This window comes from Danio aesculapii, chromosome 16 (genome assembly GCF_903798145.1).
Source record: "Danio aesculapii chromosome 16, fDanAes4.1, whole genome shotgun sequence".
In the NCBI taxonomy this organism is placed as follows: Eukaryota; Metazoa; Chordata; class Actinopteri; order Cypriniformes; family Danionidae; genus Danio; species Danio aesculapii.
In genome coordinates, this window is record NC_079450.1 from 54,099,140 (window position 1) to 54,123,829 (window position 24,690).

Consider the following 24,690-nt stretch of genomic DNA (forward strand, 5'->3'; position numbering starts at 1 on the left):
AAAGCTGCTTCTTCAAACTACTTATTTAAAATGAGCTGAATCAACTAGGCATGGAAAGGTCAAGGTTTTAACTGCTAACATTTTCTGCTATACCGTTTCTAAGGTATGTGTACGATTTTTTATTTACTCTTTTTTTTTTCCAGCTTTTTAGGAAAACAGTATCGCCAACAGAAACAAAATATCCAAATATGCCATTTTAAATTGTGAAGAAATCTGTGTTTTTGAAACTAACGAAGAGAGCAGCCGGACATGTTTACTGCTCCAAAATATTTTCTCAAAATAAAATATATTGTGTTCAAAGGGGAAAATAGTTTTAGTTTTCTCAGGGTGTCCGCAGGGTCTTAAAATGTCTTAAATTTAAAAAACTAAATTTAAGACCTTATGGCCCATTTCCACTGAGTGGTACGGTACCGTTCGGTTTAGTACACTTTTATGGCCGTTTCCACTGTCAAAAAGCGTACCGAACCGAACCGTACCGTACCACTTTTTCGGCACCCTTTCGAAAGGGTACCAAACACGAGAAAGGGTACCAAAAGTCGGAGCCACACGCTTAGCTGAACGCTATTGGTTTACAGAGATACGTCATTCGCTTACGCAACAAGCCAGAATCAAAACAAAAGAGCCGCCATGTTTGAAATACACAGCGAGAGATTACAGCGGAATTATAAATACATATAATAACGAGCCATGGTCGATCTGGGCTCAAACAAACCTTGTCGTCGTCTTGATGAACAAACACAAACCCAAGAAGAAGAGCAGATTTACCCTGTGCCCTGTAGTTTTTTACGAGCCAGTCTGAGGCGCGAGCGGTTTCGCTTTCTTGCTAGCGCTCGCAAGCATCTAACATTACATCTGAAATAACAAACTTCTTGAGCTGATGATAATAACCTGCGCTTGATTATTGACGTGCTTTTGAAACCCGATCCTGTCAGACACTGACAAACGCGAGAGTGAAGCGTGAAGAAACAAAGGAGAAGCCGGAAAAAAGGAGCACATTATTATTCAGCAAACATGAATAAAATGCCATGTATAACTAACTTATTATCTTCACCTTTTGGACTAATATGAACCGGGAATGAGGGAATTACTGTCTAACAGAGGCTACATGTGCTGCTGAAGATTACAGACACAGATGAGAGGTTTACACTGACTGTGGGCTATAATTTGTGTTGTTTTGAACCTAAATACGGACGAAATGTCTGCTGTGTGTAGTACTCTGTAGTTGGTAACATATCGGAGACTGTAAGGGGCTGTATGTGTTTATATATGTTCATTTATTTAGTTATTTAATATAATTACAGACGTTACAGTAGGCTGTTTCGCACTGTCATTGATCTGCAGTTATAATCAACTCATGTTCATTGAAAAGTTAGTAATAAACATTTCTACACAAGTATTTATGTGTGTAAAGCATCTGTTTTGTGAGAAGTGCTTCTCATATGATATGTGATCGACCCGTACAGCTTTATTGTAGACATTTCCTCAAACGAGAATGACGCTGACTGAATCTTTCTGTCATACACCACGCCCACCAAAAGGGTACCCTTGTTAGTGGAAACGCAAGCGTGATAAAGGTGACCCGTACCGACCCGAACCGCACCATACCAGTCAGTGGAAACGAACCATTAATGGCCTAAAAAGTTCACTAAAATATGTTGTTGTGGGTCTTAAATACTTTTAAACAGGTCAAAATTTTCACTAATTGTCCTTTTATAGCTAAAGCCAATCAGTACAACCAACAAATCCATCTAAAAAATGTTTAACAAAATTAACATTAGCTATTTAGCAATATGGTTTAACTGTCTTCCTTACATCCTTACAATAACATTTGTTTAAAGGTTCTCCATGTTTTAATGCACACATTTATATTGTAATGTATTATAGCTTTTAAAACTTTAAGACAATCTGATTGTCTTTAATTTAATATTGTTTATGCTAAAGTGCATTCGTGAGAAATATTCTGTTCTGGTTTGATTTTCATAAGACTTTTAGAACAGTATCTCATTGTGAGTGTTGATTAAATAAATGACACCAAAAAAATACTGTTTTTTATATATAGCATTTTCAAAACAATTTAGAAGTTAAACGTTTGGTTACCCTCAAAATAAATATTAACCTTGATTTAGACCTCAGAATTCAGAAAATATTTTATTGAACATCAGGAAACAAACCTAAATCTAAAAAACATTTATTTATGTTGTGCATGCGTTTTGTTTATTATAGCTTTTAAAACTTGTCTTTTTTTAAAGAAAGGTTGTGCTAATAAAAATATATATGTATATAACTAGATTTTGCATGTTTTGACACATTATTTAAAATATGTGGCTCAGAAATAACTGAATTTTTATTTTAATTGGGCAAGCAAAAAAAATTCCACTGGTTATTACCGAAAGTTATTATTGTTTTGCCCTGTGAAAGTCTGAAATTTCATTGATAACGGTCTTAAAAAAGTCTTAAATTTGATGTGATGAAATCTGCAGATACCCTGTGTTTACCCAGACATATAAAAATTATATATTTTAGAGCAGCAATCACGATACCGTCAAACCATGAAACCGTGATATTTTTATCCAAGGTTATCATACCGTCAGAATCTTATTCCAGCCCATGCCTAGAATCAACACAAATCTTGAGCTTTTTTGGGACAACCTTAATGTTTTATGCTCAGTCCACTTAAATTTGTAAAAAAAAATTAAGAGAACTTAAGAGTATTATCAGATAATTACACTTTTACAGTGTATTGTTGTAGGCCAGTCTGTGGGTTTGCATCACCTTGATTAACTCAGCAAAATCCCAGTTGCATTTTTCCATTAGATTTTGGATTAATGCAGAAAAGCCCACAAAAGTGTATGATAAACCTCCTAATCTTCATTAATTGTATTTATTTAGGATTAAATAACTTTTGCCAGCAGTAAAAAGCAAAAACGTATCTAGAGCATTTCTATGTTCAGTGGTAACCTCTGTTATACCATTGCAAGAAAGGCAGCTTTCAGAATAACCTCAAGTGGGTATTACTGATGCATGTCATAAAGAGCAAAAATTAAGCTTCTCTGATATCACAGACCAAATTTAACCAACAATCCATTAAAAATCCATTGACCTCAGAATAATAAACTTGCTACAATACTTATTTCTTTGTTTTTGCATGCAAAACGGCAGAAGTGCATTTCAAGGGCTGTTGTATTGACCCTTTCCCCACTTTATTTTTGCCTTTTTATTTTTTGTAAAGCCATCATCTGAAACCTAACATGTCTTAGAGATAATGTTATCATCTGAAAATTCTTAAACGTCTAAAACAATCATGCCTAATTGTCCAAAACTCAAGGCAGACAATATCACAAACTAACCCCCCTTTCACTTCTCATTCCCCATGTAAGTGTCACGTCTTAAAACAACAGTCTGGCCTGTACTCAAGAGCGCCTTCAAAGATGATCCCTTTAATCTTGTTTCCTGTCATAAAGTCATTAGCCACATATGCTATTGGCGTAGTGGAATTTAGGTTGAGGACAGACTGAGTTGCCATTTGTGTCAAAGAGAGCCGGAAATGTGCAGTTTTATAATGCAATGTTTACACTAATACACTTACTTTTAAAATGCATAAGTTTTGCTACGGTTACGCCATCAGTCCACACTTCGCCGGAGTTTTCGAGAGCCAAAAACGGAGCATTTTGAAAATGCCGAAGAGGCCGTTTTCATTCTAAAAGGCTGCTGCTCAGTGTCAGTGTGGATGAGGGAAAACTGAGACATCTGAAAAAGGAGGCGTGGCTGCAGACGTTCGCCTCTCTGATTGGGGCTTTTTCTCAATGTTAAGTTGCCGACACACATAGTTCAGTCTTACATCCTCTCTTTGTAAGTTCAGACTTCGCAAGTTTGATAATGGAAAATAAACTCCCGAGGACACGTCAGGTAAATCTTCAAAGGGAAAAGTGTGCTTTATAACCTCGTTCACATCACCCTGGCTTCACTGTGTCAATATCTTAACAATAAAATAAAAACATGATATGAGGAACTGCCTATTTTCATTTTGATATTACCTTAACATATGCCAAAAATGTTGAGGCGTCATGTAGCTGTATGTTTACAGCCATATCACCCTGCAGCCCAAGACCGGTTACTCACTGAAGCTAAGCATGGCTGAGCCTGGTCAGTGTCTGGATGGGAGACCACATGGGAAAACTAGGTTGCTGTTGGAAGTGGTGTTAGTGAGGCCAGCAGGGGGCGCTCAACCTGTGGTCTGTGTGAGTCCTAATGCTGGGGTAAAAGTGAAGGGGATGCTATACTGTCAATGGCCGCCGTCTTTCGGATGAGAAGTTAAACCGAAGTCCTGACTCTCTGTGGTCATTAAAAATCCCATGGCACTTCTTGTAAAGAGTAGGGGTGTAACCCTGGTGTCCTGGCCAAATTCCCTCCATTGGCCCTTACCGATCATGGCCTCCCAATCATCCCCATCCACTGAATTGGCTCTATCACTGCCTCTCCACTCCACCAATAGCTGGTGTGTGGTGAAGCACTGGCACCGTTGTCCCGTGGCTGCCGTCGCATCATCCAAGTGGATGCTGCACACTGGTGGTGGTGTGGAGAGACCCCCCTCTTGATTTTGAAGCGCTTTGGGTGTGTGACTATACACAATAAATGCGCTATATAAATACACATTACTTACTATTTATATGAGCGTCATCTTCACTGTATGCGTATTCATAACAAAATGGAGCCTTGTGAATTGATGAACTAAATTGGCCGTAGTGTATGATGAGTGTGTGTGAATGAGTGTATGGGAGTTTCCCAGCACTCGGCTGCAGCTGGAAGGGCATCCGCTGTGTAAAACATATGCTGGAATAGTTGGCAGTTCATTCTCCTGTGGCGACCCCTGATAAATAAGGGACTAAGCCGAAGGAAAATGAATGATTCCCCAAACTAAGCAAGCCAAAGGCGACAGTGGCATGATTGATTTGTAATCCACGCGCTGCACACACGTCCAGTGACAGCCGGCCTCAGCCACACAACATTAACTCCGCTGGTCTTTGTCACAGCAAACAAAAGAAACAGGGCTTCAGCAGGACACATCCTTTCTTTATTCGCTTCCAAGCAAATGCATTCAAATGTCAACCTTGCCATGAAAAAAAAAATAGTGAAACCCTTCCTAGGTTTGTTTTTTTGTGTAGGCTTGTATTGTACGATACTGTAAAAATACTCCACAATATATCTATCAGGGTTTTCAAACAATTATATTTGATTTACTAAAGTCACACAAGTGCCAAATTCACATCCGTCACATTTGTAATGAAGCTTTTACCTCATAAATGCACAAATGTCAAATCAAACTCAATCAAGTTTGTTCTATAGTGAGCGACTCTTATCCTGTTGATGAGCATTACTTCCGTTGTGCAGTGTAATTCACAGAATTTCTCCAAAGTATGTTGTCTACTGCAGTGGTTCTCAAACTGGGGGTCGCGACCCCTGCAGGGGTCGCAGAATAATTTCAGGGGGTCGCGAGAGTGATTTAAAAATTGTGTAATTTTCAGTGATTATAATAAATATTTTTCAGTATTACAAGTGAAAGCTAATATTTTCAGAATTTTTTAAAGATATTACTGATTAATAAAGTATTTAGGACACATTCATGCAGAATGCATCTTTGTACTTGAAACGCAGCGCTCAGGAACAGTTTAAAACTGTTGTCATGTCAACTTGCCGCAGTAAACAAAGCCTTCAACGGCTAGCCCCGCCTTCGCGCTCTTCTTATTGGCCCACTGCTCTAAGAACTGAACACGAATGATTGGTTAAAATCAGCTGTCAATCACTCAGTCAACGCCTCCTGTCCTCAGATGACAGGAGCTACAACCGCGAAAATGTAAAGCGCTGAAGACGAGAGAATGAAAACAACGCTGACAGATTTAGTTTTAAAAACACCTAAAGCAACAAATAATAGCACATCTGATTACTGAACATGTGGTGAATGTTAATCCACCAGCTACACTTATTGACGAGTGGATAAGACTTCCATTGGCTATGTCCGCTATGAAAATAACTAAAGCATTCACTGTAAAGGCTGTGGGACAGAATTTTCAGGTAACTGTTTGTATAGTATAGTAAATACAGTTAAAACATTGTGAACAGCTTAAAGCTATTTTTATTGTTTGTATATGCTTTGGTAGAGGGGGGTCGCGAGTTCTTGACGATCTTACATTGGGGGTCGCTGGTTTAAAAGTTTGAGAACCACTGGTCTACTGTAAACTCACAAGACTTTTTTAGTCACATCTATAATGCATGATTATTTTCCTCATTTAAAATATAATAGATGTATTCAGATTGATATTTTTCTTATGCTATAACTCTGGGGTTTCATTATATATTTAACATATACGCTCACCGGTCACTTTATTGACCATATTGACATGATAGCATCACGCAGTTGCTGCAGATTTGTCGGCTGCACATTTATGATGCGAATCTCTCGTTCCACCACATACCGAAGGTGCTCTATTGGATTGAGGTCTGGTGACTGTGGAGGCCATTTGAGTACAGTGAAACCAGTCTGAGATGGTTCGCGCTTTATGACATGGTGCGTTATCTGCTGGAAGTAGCCATCAGAAGATGGAGACACTGTTGTCATAAAGGGATGGACATGGTCTGCAACAATATTCAGGTAGGCTGTGGTGTTGACACGATGCTCAATTGGTACTAATGAGCCCAAAGTGTGCCAAGAAAATATCCCCCACACCATTACACCGCCATCACCAGCCTGAACCGCTGATACAAGGCAGGATGGATCCATGCTTTTATGTTGTTGATGCTAAATTCTGAGCCAAGCATCCGAATGTGGCAGCAGAAATGGAGACTCATCAGACCAGGCAACGTTTCTCCAATCTTCTCTCCAGTTTTGGTGAGCCTGTGTGAATTGTAGCCTCAGTTTCCTGTTCTTATCTGACAGGAGCAGCACCCGGTGTGGTCTTCTGCTGCTGTAGCCCATCTGCCTCAAGGTTGGACGTGTTGTGTGTTCAGAGATGCTCTTCTGCAGACCTCGGTTGTAACGAGTGCTTATTTGAGTTTCTCTTGCCTTTCTATGAGCTGGAGCCAGTCTGGCCATTCTCCTCTGACCTCTGGCATCAACAAGGCATTTGCGCCCACAGAACTGCCACTCACTGGATATTTCCTCTTTGTCGGACCATTCTCTGTAAACCCTAGAGATGGTTGTGCGTGAAAATCCCAGTAGATTAGCAGTTTCTGAAATACTCAGATCAGCCCGTCTGGCACAAACAACCATGCCACTTTCAAAGTCACTTAAATCCCATTTCTTCCCCATTCTGATGCTCGCTTTGAACTGCAGCAGATCGTCTTGACCATGTCTACATGCTTAAATGCATTGAGTTGCTGCAATGTGATTGGCTGATTAGAAATTTGCATTACAGAGCAGTTGGATAGCTGTACCTAATGTTTAAAGTTTTTACTGTAAATGTCATATCAATAACGCTGGAATGGCTCGTCTTCTTATGTCAGAACTTGCGATTTCTGCATCACCTGAGTGCCTGTAGCCAGTGGATCATCCCTATCTGTACAGAACAGATCTGTATTCATATATTACGTGTTTGGCTGTGTGATCAGATTAGGCATGGGATGATTATACCCGGTTTACAGAAGTTTGGAAAAGTCAAAGTTTAAAAACCGCTAAAATGTTCTGTCATACCGTTCCTATGGTATATAGAACTTTTGTTTTTGTACATGTTTTTTACGACTATTTTATTTAGTTTTTTAGGGCAACAGTGTCTTCACATCATAAACCACTGGATCCAGCAAACATCTGAAAAACAAATTGCTTTAAAAACCAACATCCAAGCATGCTGTAGACCTGAACAGCGCAGTGGCTTTACTTTATTCATTCAATCATTTTCTTTTCAGCTTAGTCCCTTTATTAATCTGGGGTCGCCACAGCGGAATGAACCGCCAACTTATCCAGCATTTGTTTTATGCAGCGGATGCCCTTCCAGCTGCAATCCATCACTGGGAAACACATACACACTTATTCACACACACATACACTACGGACAATTTAGCCTACCTAATTCACCTTTACCGCATGTCTTTGAACTGTGGGGAAAACCGGAGCACCCGGAGGAAACTCACACGAACGCAGGGAGAACATACAAACTCCACACAGAAACACCAACTGACCCAGCTGAGGCTCGAACCAGCGACCTTCTTGCTGTGAGGCGACAGCAGTACCTACTGCGCCACTGCATCGCCCGGCTTTACATCGAAAAGACAAATAGGGGTGACACAGTGGTTAGCACTTTCGCCTCACAGCAAGAAGGTCGCTGGTTCGAGTTCCCGGTTTCCCCCACAGTGAATTGCGCTATAGGGGAATTGGGTATGCTAAAATTGTCCATAGTGTATGAGTGTGAATGAGTGTGTATTGATGTTTCCCAGTACTGGGTTGCAGCTGGAAGGGCATCCGCTGTGTAAAACACATGCTGTATAAGTTGGCGGTTCATTCCGCTGTGGCGACCCCTGATTAATAAAGGGACTAAGCCAAAGGAAATTGAATGAATGAGAAGGCAGATATCCTTTTTAAGATGTACAGAAATCTGTGATTTTGAAACTAATAAAGAGAGCAGACGTCAGTGATTTAGATTCATCATTTAGCCTGACATGTTTACTGCTCCAAAATACTTTAAATGTTTCCTAAAATAAGATATATTGTGTTCAATGGGGGAAAATGTTTGTTGTTTTATCTCAGACATTTAAAAAAGAACATATTTTAGAGCAGTGATCACCGTGATATTTTTATTCAAGGTTATTATACCGTCAGAATCTTATACCAGCCCATGCCTAGATCGAATGCCTCAGAGCATTATGGGATGTCAGTGGGAGAAAAGGATATTGGGGGTTGGGGGTCACACGTGTCTAGGGAAATAGGTTAACGGTCACTTTGACCCGCATACAATGGACGTACTTGAAAAGAAACACTGCATCTGCAACACAACACAGTGTGTTCACACAACCGGAGATCCTCATCACGTCAGTAAAGGGACAGTTCACCCAAAAATGACAATTCTGTCATCATTTACTCATCCATCCATAACTGTTCGAGTTTCTATCTTCTGTTGAAAACTAAGGGAGATATACTGAAGAATGTTGGGGAGAAAAAACAGCCATTAACTTAGCATTAACATAGTGTTAACATTAGCATAGTGTTGTTGTTCCTACTATGGATGTTAATGGCGGCTCCATTTACGAAAATTTCCAGAATATATTGATTTGTGTTCAGAAACAGAAGAAGGAAATATTGAAACGTGTAAACAGTGTTGGGTAGATTGATTGTGCTGATTAACCTGATCTCACTTAGAGTATTTCCAAAATGTCCAGAAGAACTGAAGTACTTTGTGGCTTTAAAGCAGTTTTCTGCTTCTTACACTCAAAAACTGATCCTTTTCCTGCTTGTTCAAGCTACTTATCTAAAATGAGCTGAAACAACACAATCCTGGAGCTTCTTTTGGGATAACTTAATTGTTTTATGTTCCATCCACTTAAATATGTTAAACAAACTAAATTAACCACTTAGTAAACACTTAACTTAATCGATTTGTGTTGGGAGAACATGAATGAATTGTGTAGATCCCTGCATTTTCACAGTGTTGATCATAAATAATGAAATTAACCTAAAGTGCATAATTTGTAATGATTAAAATCAGCACCAACGATATTTACAGACATGCAAAATTACAGCGCAAACAATATCAACTGATTAAAAACATTAATTAGCTCTTGATTTAGAGACTTTTCTTATGATGAATTTAACAAAGTGACTATTATCGACATTTTGAAAAGTTTGAAATGAGATGTTGTCGGTGCTGTTCAGAGTGCAAAGACCAGCCGATTAGCTGTGAAGATGTGAAATAAGTCTCTGATGCCCCTAGAGTGTGCGTGTGTGAAGTTTCAGCTCAAAATACCACACTAATAGGGCCCTATCATACACCCGGCGCAAGGCGCGACGCAAATGTTGTTTGCTAGTCTTAGAGTTGTTTTGATGTTTTTCGCTATGCTGCTTAAATAACAAATGCATTTGCGCGTATATGTGCGCCCATAGGCGTTCTGATCTAAAAAAGGAGGTGTGTTGAGGCGCATTGCTGGCGTGTTGCTATTTTGAGGAACTATAATAGACTGCAGAATAGACCAGATCAAAGCTGGTCTAAAGTCCAGCGCAGAGTGCGTTAGTTGTGCGCCTCGCTTAAACATTGCTTAATTCACGCAGGATGTAAAGCAATACACAAATATCTTTACATATGAAAAGAATTAAAGGATTAAAATATTACAAAAGTTATTATTTTCTAGCCTACATAAATATAAAAACCACCGCCTCCTTGCCTTCTTCATATCAGGGGGCTTTTTTAGTTTATTCATGACAATTTGCTCTTGAATAATGTTATTATTATTAGCAGTATTATTCATTATGTGCATATTTATATTTGTTTTATTAAAAACAAGCTTAGATTTGTCCACCTGTCAGGTTTTAGACCATATGAGGCACAGCATGTGTGTTTAGTGTTTTGATCACACTTCGTTATTATTGTTCATTTGTTCGTTTGCTGGAGATTAGAACTGAATTTAGAAATAGTTTTGACACAAATCTTTACGCTTAAAAAACGAAATTAATTATGTATAAGCTAATGGATGTCTGTGCGTACAACACGTTTCCTTATGCACGAGAGTGAAAGCGAAAGTAAAGAATGAGGATAATCTCTCATTCTCGCGCTGCAGATGCTCTGTGTAACTGTTTTCTTGCTAGTGAAGCGTTCAGTTTTTCCACTTACAAAGCCCGCCATGTATATAGCAAATGCGCTATGGCGCGACACAACTAGCTCTTAAAGGGAATGGGAGATGAGACTCTGATTGGTTTATTCTCAAAACACACCTATAACTCATTAAGAGAATAAGCTCAACCCTGTTAGACCATGTGCCACGGCGCAAAGGGAATTTTTCCATCCTTAAAATAGCAAAAGTGGATTCTGACACGCCCTTAATGCTTTTGCGCCCTGCGCTTTGCACTTTGCACCTGGATCGTCAAAATATATAGTGTTTGATAACTCTCTGGACCCTTTTAGGCTTTGATCCTAATTGTGGCGTTTTGGTGACTGTCACTTTAAATTCAAATGAGATTGTGCTCTTTTTTAGAAGAGGGCGGAGCTACAAATGCCTGTGTGTGAGCATAGTGGCAGATTCAAATAAAAAAACAAACATCCTATGCTAATGAGGGAGAGATGGTCACTAGAGGGCGGGGCTTTGTACATGATGACACGTACAAAGAAAGAATGTCAATCAAAGTGTTTCTGCAGACGGTTTCATGAAGTGTAATCAAAGTGTCTACCATTAGAAGCTGGTTATATTCACAGACTGCTGCCACACAACTGTGTTTAACCCCCTTGTAAAAGTGAGTTTTGCACAACAGTTTAAATAATTCGCTGAAGTGCTGCGTTTACACTCCTCTATTAGAGCTAATTTTTCAGGGGTAAATGTCCACCTTCAGGAAACACTAAAGCCAAACAACCATTTGAAGAATTTTTCTGCCCAAGCAACAGCAGCAGCATCCTTCCAGTGGACACACACATGTGCTGTGGGGGATGTGTGTGTGTGTGTGCGCATATGTGTACGGTCCTGGTATTTATCACATTATAGGCCAGAAATGTCCCAACAAGTATAGTAAATAGTATAAGTTAACTATAGCTGCAATTATTATGTTGTAGGGACATTATTTTAGTATTTATTAATTATAAATCATCCAGAATGAAGTATTAAAAGCATGTGAAGCTGCAGAATGTTTTCTGTGAGGGTTTAGTTTGAGGATGAGGACAGAAAAGACGTTATAAAAATCATTAGGCCTATGAGAAGTCCCCATAAAACATGAAATGTGTGTGTGTGCGTGTGTGTGGGAATCAGGAATGCTCTGACCTGGGTCGGGGGAGGGTAAAGCATGCTTTTTTTCTCACATAAATCGTTCGCTCTCTCGTTCATTTCCTATAATAACATGCATCACACATGCAGACGTTCATGCTTAGTGTTGTAGTCGTGTGCGTAACACAAACACTCTCATCATATTGCATGTTTTGTACAGTATATCTGACTTAACAGTATTTATTCCCTTCTGCGTGGAATTAAAGGTCACGTGATGTGCTTTGAACTGTGCATTTTTTATTCGATGTTTGACGTATCATACACCCTATCATACACCCGGCGCAATAAGGTGCAAGAAGTGTTTGGCATGATTTATTGTTATTTTCAGACCAGCGCAATAATTTTTACGTTTTGCGCAACGTTGTTTAAATAGCAAATCTATTTGCGCCACTTTGTAAACTCATGTTACAATTAAGTTGTTGGGGACTTTAATTATGACATCGAGATTACGAAGTCTACCGAATATGTTATGCGTATAGTAATGAATGTAAAGTAAAGCATGCCATGCATGGAGAGTTAGGTGAAACACGGTAAAAAAAGTACAGGTATGCGGCTGCATCACGGATTCCTCGTTCACGAGTTTTAGCTCCTGATTTAAGGGAAAATAAGGTAATTTGGTCTATTTGTTTAAGATTAAGATGTTTGATTGTTGATGTTGGCTCAGTGTTTTAAGTTTCATGATTCATTTGTTTATTTTCTCTCTAGTTCTTACGGTGATTCATGATGCAATGATGCGTAATAATTCTATTGAGTGTGAAAAACAAATTAATTGTGAACCATCAGTGAAAGATTTAATCATCAATTGTTTTTACAGCGGTTTTCATCTTTATTTGATAGGACAGTGGAGATTTACAGACAGGAAAGTATGGGGAGCAGAGAGAGGGAAAGGTTCAGCAAAGGGCCTCGAGTCAGGAATCGAACTCAGGTCGCCGCGAGCACCGGGGTGCGATATGTCGACGCACTAACCACTAGGCTATAGGCGCCGGCGACTTGATAATCTTTTAACCAGGATGCTACAGGTGTGCTGATCTATAAAAGAGGCGTGTTAAGGGAAATTGTTAATGTGTGCTATTTTGAAGAAGTGAAATAGACCACACCCAAGCACACATTGCTTAATACACACAGGATGGACAGCGATACACGAATATCTTTACAGATAAAAAAATAAAATAAAAATTAAAAAATCAAAGGATTAAAATGTTACAAAAAATTATATTTTCTACATAAATATAAAAACCACGGCCTCCATGACTTCTTCACGCTTTTTTCAGTTTAATCATGATCATTTGCATTAGTATAATGTTATTATTATTAGCAGTATTATTGATTATATTCATATTTATATTTGTTTGAATAAAAACAAGTTTAGATTTGTCCAGCTGTGGGGTTTTGGAGACGTCTGCATCACCATATGGGGCATAAGAACAGGACGTGTGTTTGGATATAACCCAGTTTGCTGAAAATTAGAACTGAATTTAGAAATAGTTTTGACACAAATCTTTGCGCTTAACAAACGAAATTAAATATGTAGGCTAATGGATGTGTTCAGTGGAGTGAGTTTTCACCGTTTCCTTACTCCACCAAAGTAAAGGAGTAAAGTGAAGAGTTAAAGTAAAGAGAAAGTAAAGAGGCTGAATAAAGGAGGCTCGTTCTTTATCCTCGCGCTGCAGATGCTCTGTTTTACTTTTTCTCGCTAGTGAAGCGTTCAGTTTTTCCTCTTACAAAGTCCGCCATGTACATAGCAAATGCACCATGGCGTGGCCCAACTGACTCTTAAAGGGAATGGGAGACGAGACTCTGATTGGTTTAATGCAGGTTATGCCCAAAACACACCCAGAACTCATTAAGAGAATAAGCACAACCCTGTTAGACCATGCGCCAGGGTGCAGAGCGTATTTTTCCATCCTTAAAGTAGCAAAAGGGGATTCGGACGCACCCTTAATGCTTTCGCGCCATGCACTTTCGACTTTGCGCCTAGATCATTAAAATAGAGCCTGTAATCTCAAGTGAAAAATTGATAGAGGGCGGGGCATAGAGTAGCTCCTCCCCTTTAAAAAGCAGCCAGTAGCGTTTTGTTTTTATTAAGGCTCTGCCAGTGCCAGTGCCAGCAAATGAGACGAAGAGGGCGGGGCATGTCAGACACTAGAGAGCATTTGATTGGTCAGAAGATTTGATGAGAAGCTGAAGTATGAAGTGATAGAGTTGATAGATTTATGTGGACGTGACAAACTACAAGCTTTCAATGTTTATATAAATGTTATATCTTCTAAAAGCTAATTTTGAGAGCTTTGCAGCACACTAGCTACTAGATATCCTCAAAACAGACTGAAACGAAGATCTAATTTTTTATAAATTAATTTTACAGGATCTTTAAATGTGTCTGAATGTGTTTTAGTGACCTAACGGAGGCGTCTTTGTGTCCTCTCTCAGAGTAAACTGCACATGGAGGGTTTCCGCAGTCTGAAGGAGGGTGAGGCTGTCGAGTTCACCTTCAAGAAGTCATCCAAGGGCCTGGAGTCTGTGCGGGTGACGGGGCCCGGAGGAGCTCACTGTGTGGGCAGCGACCGGAGACCCAAAGGCAAGAGTGTTCAGAAACGCCGGGCCAAAGGAGACAGGTTAGCCATCACCAGTGTTGGGGAAAATTACTTATAAACGTAGTGAATTACAATCAACTCTTTTCACAAGAGGTGTTTAAAGGTCATCAGCATCCTTAAAAGTTTTTAATATTCTCTTTTTTTGAAACGTATCAATATTTATATGCATTTATGTATGTATGTATGGGGCAGGACAGTAAATCTGACTTTATTTTCTCTTCTTTCTGCCGTTATCAGTCTCACACTATTTTTTTCCTTTTTCTGAAAGTCTTGATAACACCGTTGTGGAGCTTTTCTTTTATTATTTCAGCGAATAGGATTGTAAAAAATAAAGATTTGTTGTACACACTCATTTACTGCGCTCTGAGTTTACCAACTATGATGACTTCTGCTGCTGAGAAACCTGGAAAAGTGAAAAGCCTCCACATTATTGACTTAGTTACTAAGGATGCTTTCACACTTGGGTCTATTGCCTGGTCCGAACCCACATCGATAGTCCCCCCTTTCCACCTTTTTGGCTGGTTTTTTACCTTGGTACACTTGAGACATCTTGGTCAGAGAGCCACTAGCGACTCTCTCACGCCGCAAAAAGATTAAAAATGCTCACAACATCCCACAATATCCGCAGAAGTTATTTTTGGTGGAGTCAGTTGGTAAATTGGCCGTAGTGTATGAGTGCATATCTGAATGTGGGAGTGTATGGGTGTTTTCCAGACCTGGGTTGCAGCTGGACGTCCAATCCACTGCGTAAAACATATTCTAGATAAGTTCATTCCGCTGTGTGGCCACCCCTGATAAATAAGGGCCTAAGCCAAAGGAAAATGAATGAATGAATAAATGAATGAATGATATTGTTCTCTTCTGACCCCAGAGTGATACATGCTGTATATATGAGTTAATGAAGGATTAAAGCAATCCTTTGCAACTTTTGTACTTTCTGTCTTATTAGTTACGTAAAATCACTGTCCATTGCACAGATGCCCAAAGTAGAGCTTGCAGGCCGCAGTTGGCCCATGGTAACCTTTGATTTGGCCCATCATGCCATCTGAATAGAGAGGGAGAATGATGGATAGGTGGTTGGGGCGAATTCCCTTTACCCGAGATCGTCGAATTTAACGCAACCTTTTGTTTCTTCGTTTTATTGCTGAGCTACAAAAAGCCAACTGAAATAAAATGATACCGTTAAATGTTGTAAATGAATCAGACTTTTAAAATGTAAATACTGTCACTTGACAGATTGAGGACAATGCACAAGACCTCAAGGAAATCAAGGTAAAGACAGGAACAGCTCGACTGGGGGTGGGAAGGTGAGGGAGGTGCGGTTCCCTATGTCGCGACAAGATTTCACCCTGGGTGATTGCCCACATTGCCCATGACTAAATCCTCCACTGAGCAAAGTCACATTTAACTATTGGGCTTCAACATTATTTCTTTAGTTTTTTTTAATGTTTACAATTGTAGTGGCAGCGTTTTACTTTACAGTATCTTAAATGCACCTGATACTCATATGACTGCTCATAATGATGCTCATAAAACATAAGTTGGATAAGTTGGCGGTTCATTCCACTGTGGCGACTTAATAAAGGGACTAAGCCGACAAGAAAATGAATGAATGAATGTTTACAATCACTTTCATTGGTTGGTGATTGTTTTGCACGCAGTTAGCAGTGAAAATAATGGCATAGTGGCCTACCTGAATAATATTTGTATTTATAAAATGGCAAAGAGACAGTCAAGCATATTTTCATTTTTTTAAACCACGAGTAAATCTGGTAATGAGCCTGATCAAGAGAAGATGAAGCTGTGCCCCTGGATCAGGATAGCGGGAGACAGAAGCAAAGCGATGTCAAGTCAGCCAGAAAACATGTCAGAAGACGTCACTGTGGGCTCTTCTTCAAGATTAGACTGAATGAGTCATTTTATTAATTTTTACCTCTTGGCACATAATAGTGAAGTGAACTCAATAGTGACTTTTCATACGATTTATGTTTGTAGCGACATGTTTTTATCATCCATGACTGACCTATAATAATTAAACACCGTTCAGAAATGTGATGCTATGTGTTTGCGCCATCACCGTTTAATGAAGTTCCGGAAAACCTGAAATTGTGTGGCGGAGCTCGGTCACGGTAACTTTAATTTCCTGGATTTTGTTCAGGGAATTATTAATTTATAAATTAAGCACTGCCTGTATGGATTCAAACATGGTGATCGAGATGCTTATGGTCTAACCTGATTCAGTGATCTCAGCTAAGCTGAACTTAAAGTCCAAGTGCTGATGGCCAAATTCAACGATTTAACTCTAGGTGACTTGTAAAATGAGCTTATTTTGTTTGGGAACGGCTTTGTGTTTTTCCAGGGTCTTGAGAATGGCCACTGAGCCTGATCTGCAATATTTTTAATTCAAGATTTACGTTTACTTTTTAAATGCTCATTTTATAGAACGACCCATTAGAAGTCATTTGCTAAAGGGCTGATCTTGCACTGAAAAATATATAATATCTATACTAAACATTCATTCAGATCAAAATCTAACCGGCACAGCAATAACCTGATTACATTAACCTCTTGAGGCCCAAGGTTTTTTTTTTTTTTACATATATTTTTATTTTTTATTTTGGCCCGTTTCCACTGAGTGGTACGGTATGGTCGGTTTGGTTTGGTACGCTTTTATGGCCGTTTCCACTGTCAAAAAGCATACCGAACCGAACCGTACCGTACCACTTTTTCGGCACCCTTTCGAAAGGGTACCAAACACGAGAAAGGGTACCAAAAGGCGGAGCCACACGCGCAGCTGAATGCTATTGGTTTACAGAGATACGTCATTCGCTTACGCAACAAGCCAGAATGAAAACAAAAAACCTGCCATGTTTGAAATACACAGCGAGAGATTACAGCGGAATTATAAATACATATAATAATGAGCCATGGTCGATCTGGGCTCAAACAAACCTTGTCGTCTTCTTGATAAACAGCCACAAATCCAAGAAGAAGAGCAGATTTACCCTGTGCCCTGTAGTTTTTTACAAGCCAGTCTGAGGCGCGAGCGGTTTCGCTTTCTTGCTAGCGCTCGCACACGTCTAACATTATATCTGAAATAACAAACTTCTTGAGCTGATGATAATAACCTGCGCTTGATTATTGACGTGCTTTTGAAACCCGATCCTGTCAGACATTGACAAACATGAGAGTGAAGCGTGAAGAAACAAAGGAGAAGCCGGGAAAAAAGGAGCACATTATTATTCAGCAAACATGAACAAAATGCCGTGTATAACTAACTTATTATCTTCACATTTTGGACTAATATGAACTGAGAATGACGGAATTACTCTCTAACAGAGGCTACATGTGCTGCTGAAGATTACAGACACAGATAAGAGGTTTTCACTGACTGTGGGCTATATTTTATGTTGTTTTGATCCTAAATACGGACGAAATGTCTGCTATATGTAGTTCTTCTGTAATTGGTAACATATCGGAGACTGTAAGGGGCTGTATGTGTTTATATATGTTCATTTATTTATTTATTTAATATAATTACAGACGTTACAGTAGGCTGTTTCGCACTGTCATTGATCTGCAGTTATAATCAACTCATGTTCATTGAAAAGTTAGTAATAAACATTTCTACACAAGTATTTATGTGTGTGAAGCATCTGTTTTGTGAGAAGAGCTTCTCATATGATATGTGAGCGACCTGTACAGCTTTATTGTAGACATTTCCTCGAGCGAGAATGATGTCGACTGAAACTTTTTGTCATACACCATGCCCACCCTTGTTAGTGGAAACGCAAGCCTGATAAAGGTGACCCGTACCAACCCGAACCGTACTGTACCGTACCAGTCAGTGAAACGAGCCATTTGCTATTTGGGCTTATTGGAACCTAATTAGAATAAAAATCTAAGCATCATCTTTTGATATGATGTACTTTTAGAGAAAAATGATGTCCATATATGTGGACTCGTGGTCCGAATTTACATAAAACACTTTTTTCCTGAATTGTTTTAATGCATATTTAACATATAATTTTTTTTTACTTGCTTTGACTATCAGAGAGTAAAAACAACATTTTTTGCCTATTTTGGACAGTTAAAATAGGGTTTGGGACATTTCTTATGCTGCAAATCAGTTGCTGGATGACACTGTATGTCTGAAACAAAATATAAAACATTCAGAGTATTTTAAATAGCCACTTAAGAGCTAAAATGTGCTGTCCACATTTATTTTAATGAAAAATATCTGGTCTTTAAAATGTTTTGTCACTACATTATCTTGCTTCTGAAATGATATGCGCATGACATTTCTGAAAACTATAGCTAAACCTCCAGCAAATGACTGCTTGTTCAGTTTGTTGTGTACATAAACAGTCATAGTTTTACATTACAGGTAGAAATACAGCTCATCCTTTAGTTAGAACCGAGTCTTCCTTCAGTGTGTATGCTTAGAGGTCTCTCCAAAATAAATGTGATTTGGTGATCTCGGCCCTTCCTCCACCTCTGGCCTCAGTTAGGGCTGTCAGTGTGACCCGGATCAATAACTGTTTAAAAACGCCTGCTCACGCATGCATTTATACCTGACGCATATCCCCCAATATATCCCCAGGACTCTGTGTTTACATCTCAAAGCGGCTTTAAACGATAAATGCTAAGATGATTTGGTTTATATTTAAAATAAAATGCTTCAGAGTTTAAGTTGCATGCATATAGCGAGTTATTTATTCATTTTTCGACATTTTTGTTCCAAGAAGTAATGATCTGCACCCTTTTAAATATTTGGTAACACTTTAGAGTAACTACACACTATGAATCATTTATTAGGCACTCATATAAGAGATTTACAAAGCATACGTAGTCCACGCTTTAGTTTAGGTCACAAAACTGGATGAAGTTGAGTCATTAAAGCGTTTATTAACATATAAAGTATCTATTATTATATGCCTGAATAATAAGAGATATAAACGTTGATTTGAATAGTTTATTAATCATTTACTTACACATCCTGAACGATCTTAAAAAACACACTATTATTAAATGACTGCTTTGGAAATAATGCATAATGAAAAATTAATAATTAACATAGTATGAAAACACAATTATTGAGCACATTATACATGTGCTTATAAGAATACAGCATATGTAGCTGTATTTATAAACTGCTTACTAACCACTATTAATGTAGAGTTAATGATTATCAAATAATGAACTCACTATTTGATAATAGCCTACAGTTTAGTAAAACTGCAACACACTATTTCAACATGCGTTTGACAGCAGTTTCTTGGTAAAATGAACACTAGGGGGCAGTATGATGCAACAACTTTTGTTCCTTTTCACACCAATGATATTTACAGCACATATAATCGATGGATAAAGTTGCACAACATCAATTAAATACCATAAATCAGCTTAACAGTGTCCATTATTTGTATTCGATTATGTTTGCGTCGCTTATCAATCTCCAAATGAACAAGTTTTCTGGTGTGATCAGTTTGTTCGTAGCTCATTTTGCATGATGTTGTACTCATGATGCAGATCGATCAGGTCTACATCCCGTGAAACGCGCTTCCGTAAAGAAGAAATAAAGCAATGTAAAATCAAGGTAAAACTTTGTGGTCGCGGTGCATGTTTCTGTTACATTTGCTTTTGAAAACTCTAATGGTTTAAAGAATGGTTTAGGTCGTCTGTATGACAAGCTCCGCCCTCTCATGAATATGTACAAGAAGGATGTGTATCTGAAAGGCACAGCAAAACATACCCCAAGTAATGTATTTCAGATTTGCAAAAATGTAGACAGCGCCCTCTAGTGGATTTGTCTTCTGAAATGTATAACGAAACATACCCTAAGTAGCGTATTTCATATTCGCACAAATGTAGACAGCACCCTCTAGTGGATTTTTCTTTTGAAATGTACAACAAAACATACCCTAAATATTTCATATTCGCACAAATGTAGACAGCACCCTCTAGTGGATTTTTCTTCTGAAATGTACAACAAAACATACCCTAAGTATTTCAGATTCGCACAAATGTAGACAGCGCCCTCTAGTGGATTTGTGTTCTGAACGTAAAACAAACTTATCCTAAGTATTTCATATTCGCACAAATGTAGACAGCACCCTCTAGTGGATTTGTCTTCTGAAATGTACAACGAAACATACTCTAAGTAGCGTGTTGCAGATTCGCACAAATGTAGACAGCGCCCTCTAGTGGATTTGTGTTCTGAAACGTACAACGAAACATACCCTAAGTAGCGTATTTCATATTCGCACAAATGTAGACAGCACCCTCTTGTTGGATTTGTCTTCTGAAATGTACAACAAAACATACCCTAAGTATTTCAGATTCGCACAAATGTAGACAGCGCCCTCTAGTGGATTTGTGTTCTGAAACGTAAAACAAACTTATCCTAAGTATTTCATATTCGCACAATTGTAGACAGCACCCTCTAGTGGATTTGTCTTGTGAAATGTACAACGAAACATACTCTAAGTAGCGTGTTGCAGATTCGCACAAATGTAGACAGCGCCCTCTAGTGGATTTGTCTTCTGAAATGTACAACGAAACATACCCTAAGTAGCGTATTGCAGATTCGCACAAATGTAGACAGCGCCCTCTAGTGGATTTGTCTTCTGAAATGTACAACGAAACATACCCTAAGTATTTCAGATTCGCACAAATGTGGACAGCGCCCTCTAGTGGATTTGTGTTCTGAAACGTACAACAAACTTATCCTAAGTATTTCAGATTCGCACAAATGTAGACAGCACCCTCTAGTGGATTTGTCTTCTGAAATGTACAACAAAACAAACCCTAAGTATTTCAGATTCGCACAAATGTAGACAGCACCCTCTAGTGGATTTGTCTTCTGAAATGTACAACAAAACATACCCTAAGTATTTCAGATTCGCACAAATGTAGACAGCACCCTCTAGTGGATTTGTCTTCTGAAATGTACAACAAAACATACCCTAAGTATTTCAGATTCGCACAAATGTAGACAGCGCCCTCTAGTGGATTTGTGTTCTGAAATGTACAACAAAACATACCCTAAGTAGCGTATTGCAGATTCGCACAAATGTAGACAGCGCCCTCTAGTGGATTTGTCTTCTGAAATGTACAACGAAACATACCCTATGTAGCGTATTGCAGATTCGCACAAATGTAAACAGCGCCCTCTAGTGGATTTGTCTGCTTAAATGTGCAATGAAACGTACGCGGAGCAATGTATTCCACACACACAAAAAAAAAAACGCAGGCTGAGGCATGTATTATCAATGAGCCTGTTTCCTGGACCCAATAGTACAAAAATAAACCTCTGGTGCATACGGAAGTTAGAGGCCTCAGCCTATTTAGATGATTGTGAAAGACTCTGTGTTGACAGTTGTGTCCTCAAAGGGTCTTGTGAGGCCTGCGTTCGATACGTCCCTGGAGCCCATTTCCACTTTAAGAAGAGCCACATCTGTCCGTCATGATTATTCATTTAGCTCAGTAGAGTCGCTGTATTTACATTGCTGTTTTAATCAAACCACCCTTGTGGAAAAGTACATTATAGTATGTTTAAAACAGGAATACACCTAAATGCAGAGACTTTTTGATCACATGTTGTTTGAAAATGTAAAATTATTAAATGCAATCAACTCGCTTTTGACACACAGCGACACGTTTGTGTATCATTTAAAAATGCATTACTGTTTTTTTTTTTGCATTATTAGTTTCATATAGGTTAGACATAAAATAACACCATTAATACAATATACAGTTGAAGTCAGAATTATTAGCCCCCCTTTGTATTTCTTTTCTTTTTTAAATATTTCCCAAAATAATGTTTAACAGATTCAGGAATTTTTCACAGTATTTCCTATAATATTTTTTCTTCTGGAGAAAGTCTTTTTTGCTTTATTTGGCTAGAATAAAAGCAGTTCTTCATTTTTTTTACCATTTTAAGCTCAATATTATTAGCCCCCTTAAGCAATATGTTTTTCGATTGTCTACAAAACAAACCACTGTTATATAATGACTTGCCTAATTAACCTAATTAACCTAGTTAAGCCCTTAAACTGTCATTAAATTAAATACTAGTGTCTTGAAGAATATCTAGTTAAATATTATTTACTGTCATGACAAAGATAAAAGAAATCAGTTATTAGAAATGAGTTATTAAAACTCTTATGATTAGAAATGTGTTAAATTGGGGAAAAATATGGAGGCTAATAATTCAGACTTTAACTGTAAATAATACTGACACATAACATCATATCATATAAATAAATGTGTGGTTTGTCAAGAGAATATGTGGCCGAGATAACCTTGAAAATTGAAATACTGAGAAAAATCGCATGTAAATTTGTCCAAATTATGTTGTCAGAAATAATTCCTTACATGCACATTACTAATTAAAATTTGAGTTTTGATGCATTTACGATAGAAATTGTAAAATAACTTAAAGAAACATGACATTTGCTTAATAATCTAATCATTTTTGACATAAAAGTAAACAGATCACACAATATTTTATGGCTATTTCCAAAAATATACCCATCCACACTGGATTTGTGGCCACATTTCATAAACATCATATCATATAAATAAATGTGTGGTTTGTTAAGTGAATATGTGGCCGAGATAATCTAAAAAATATTGAGAAAATATAGAGAAAAATCGCATGTAAATTTGTCCAAATTATGTTCTCAGAAATGCACATTACTAATCAAAATTTGGGTTTTGATGCATTTATAGTAGAATTTTTAAAATAACTTAACGAAACAAGACATTTGCTTAATAAACTAATCATTTTTGACATAAAAGTAAAGAGATCGTATAATATTTTATGCCTATTTCCAAAAATATACCCGTCCGCACTGGATTTGGGGCCACATTTTATGAACATCATATCGTGTAAATGAATATACAAGTAAATAAAAATATGGTTTGTTAAGATAAGAGAATATGTGACCGAGATATACTGAGAAAATCGCATTTAAATTATGTTCTCAGAAATGCACATTACTAAACAAAAATTTGAGTTTTAATGCTTTTATGGTAGAAATGTTTAAAATAACTTAAAGAAACATGATATTTACGTAATAATCTAATCATTTTTGACATAAAAGTAAACAAATCATACAATATTTTATAGTTATTTCTAAAAATATATCCATCCGCACTGGATTTGTGGCCACATTTCATAAACATAATATTGTGTAAATGAATATATAAATAAATAAATATATGGTTTGTTAAGATAAGAGAATATGTGGCTGAGACAACCTTAAAAATCTAAATACTGAGAAGATTGAATTTGCCCAAATTATGTTGTCAGAAATGCACATTACTAATTAAAGTTTGAGTTTTGATGCATTTACAGTAGAAATGTTTAAATAACTTAAAGAAACATGATATTTATTTAATAATCGAATCATTTTTGGCACAAACATAAATAGATCATTTTGATTTATACAATATTTTATGGCTATTTCCAAATATATACCTGTCCACAATGGATTTGTGGACACATTTGATAAACATCATATCATCTTTTTCTAAAACAAATGTGATCAACACTATAATGCACACTACAATACAATTCTCACCAGAATATAAGTGCACTTTCTAAAACAAAACACGCGATCGTCATTCAGCCCTGCTTCGATTTCAGGATGTAGAGGAGAAAACGTTGCAGTTTATTTAATTGATAACAGATGAAGGTGGCTGAGAGGGGTCAGAGGTCATGATCACCATGGAAACCGCATGCGTTTAGGGACTGGTTGGGGAGTTCGGGCTGCGAGAGGTCATAGTTCATAGGTTGCCGCTGCAGCCTTTTTTTCCAAACAAAGGGCATCATTGCCTTCCGCACGCACCGCCTGCTGTCCGTCCAAACCCCACACTGTGCTGATGAAGGCCTCGGGTCAGTGCCTATAAACCACTTTTAACGTCCCCCAAATGTCCCCTGTGCCCTGCAGTCACCCACATGACCTCAGCTGAGTGGACATCAATGCCCAAAACAACACCCATATGCCACTGGATCTGCACACACGGCCTGCCTCCAAATCATTTTGTGTAAACAATTGACAGCCCGGGCAGAAATCCATCGACGTACACTGTAAACAATATCTGTTCATTAACAGCTTCTGTATTGTGTGATTCATCACTG

General features: G+C 38.1%; 1 protein-coding gene across 1 annotated transcript in view; it reads left to right on the forward strand.

The window, feature by feature from the left end:
* lin28aa (lin-28 homolog Aa) overlaps nucleotides 1-24,690 on the forward strand; it is a 32,610-nt gene that overhangs the window by 3,923 nt on the left and 3,997 nt on the right. Inside the window, exon 3 of the mRNA XM_056475775.1 lies at nucleotides 14,377-14,561. Within this exon, the coding sequence (XP_056331750.1) occupies nucleotides 14,377-14,561 (185 nt within the window). The remainder of the gene's footprint in view (nucleotides 1-14,376; nucleotides 14,562-24,690) is intronic.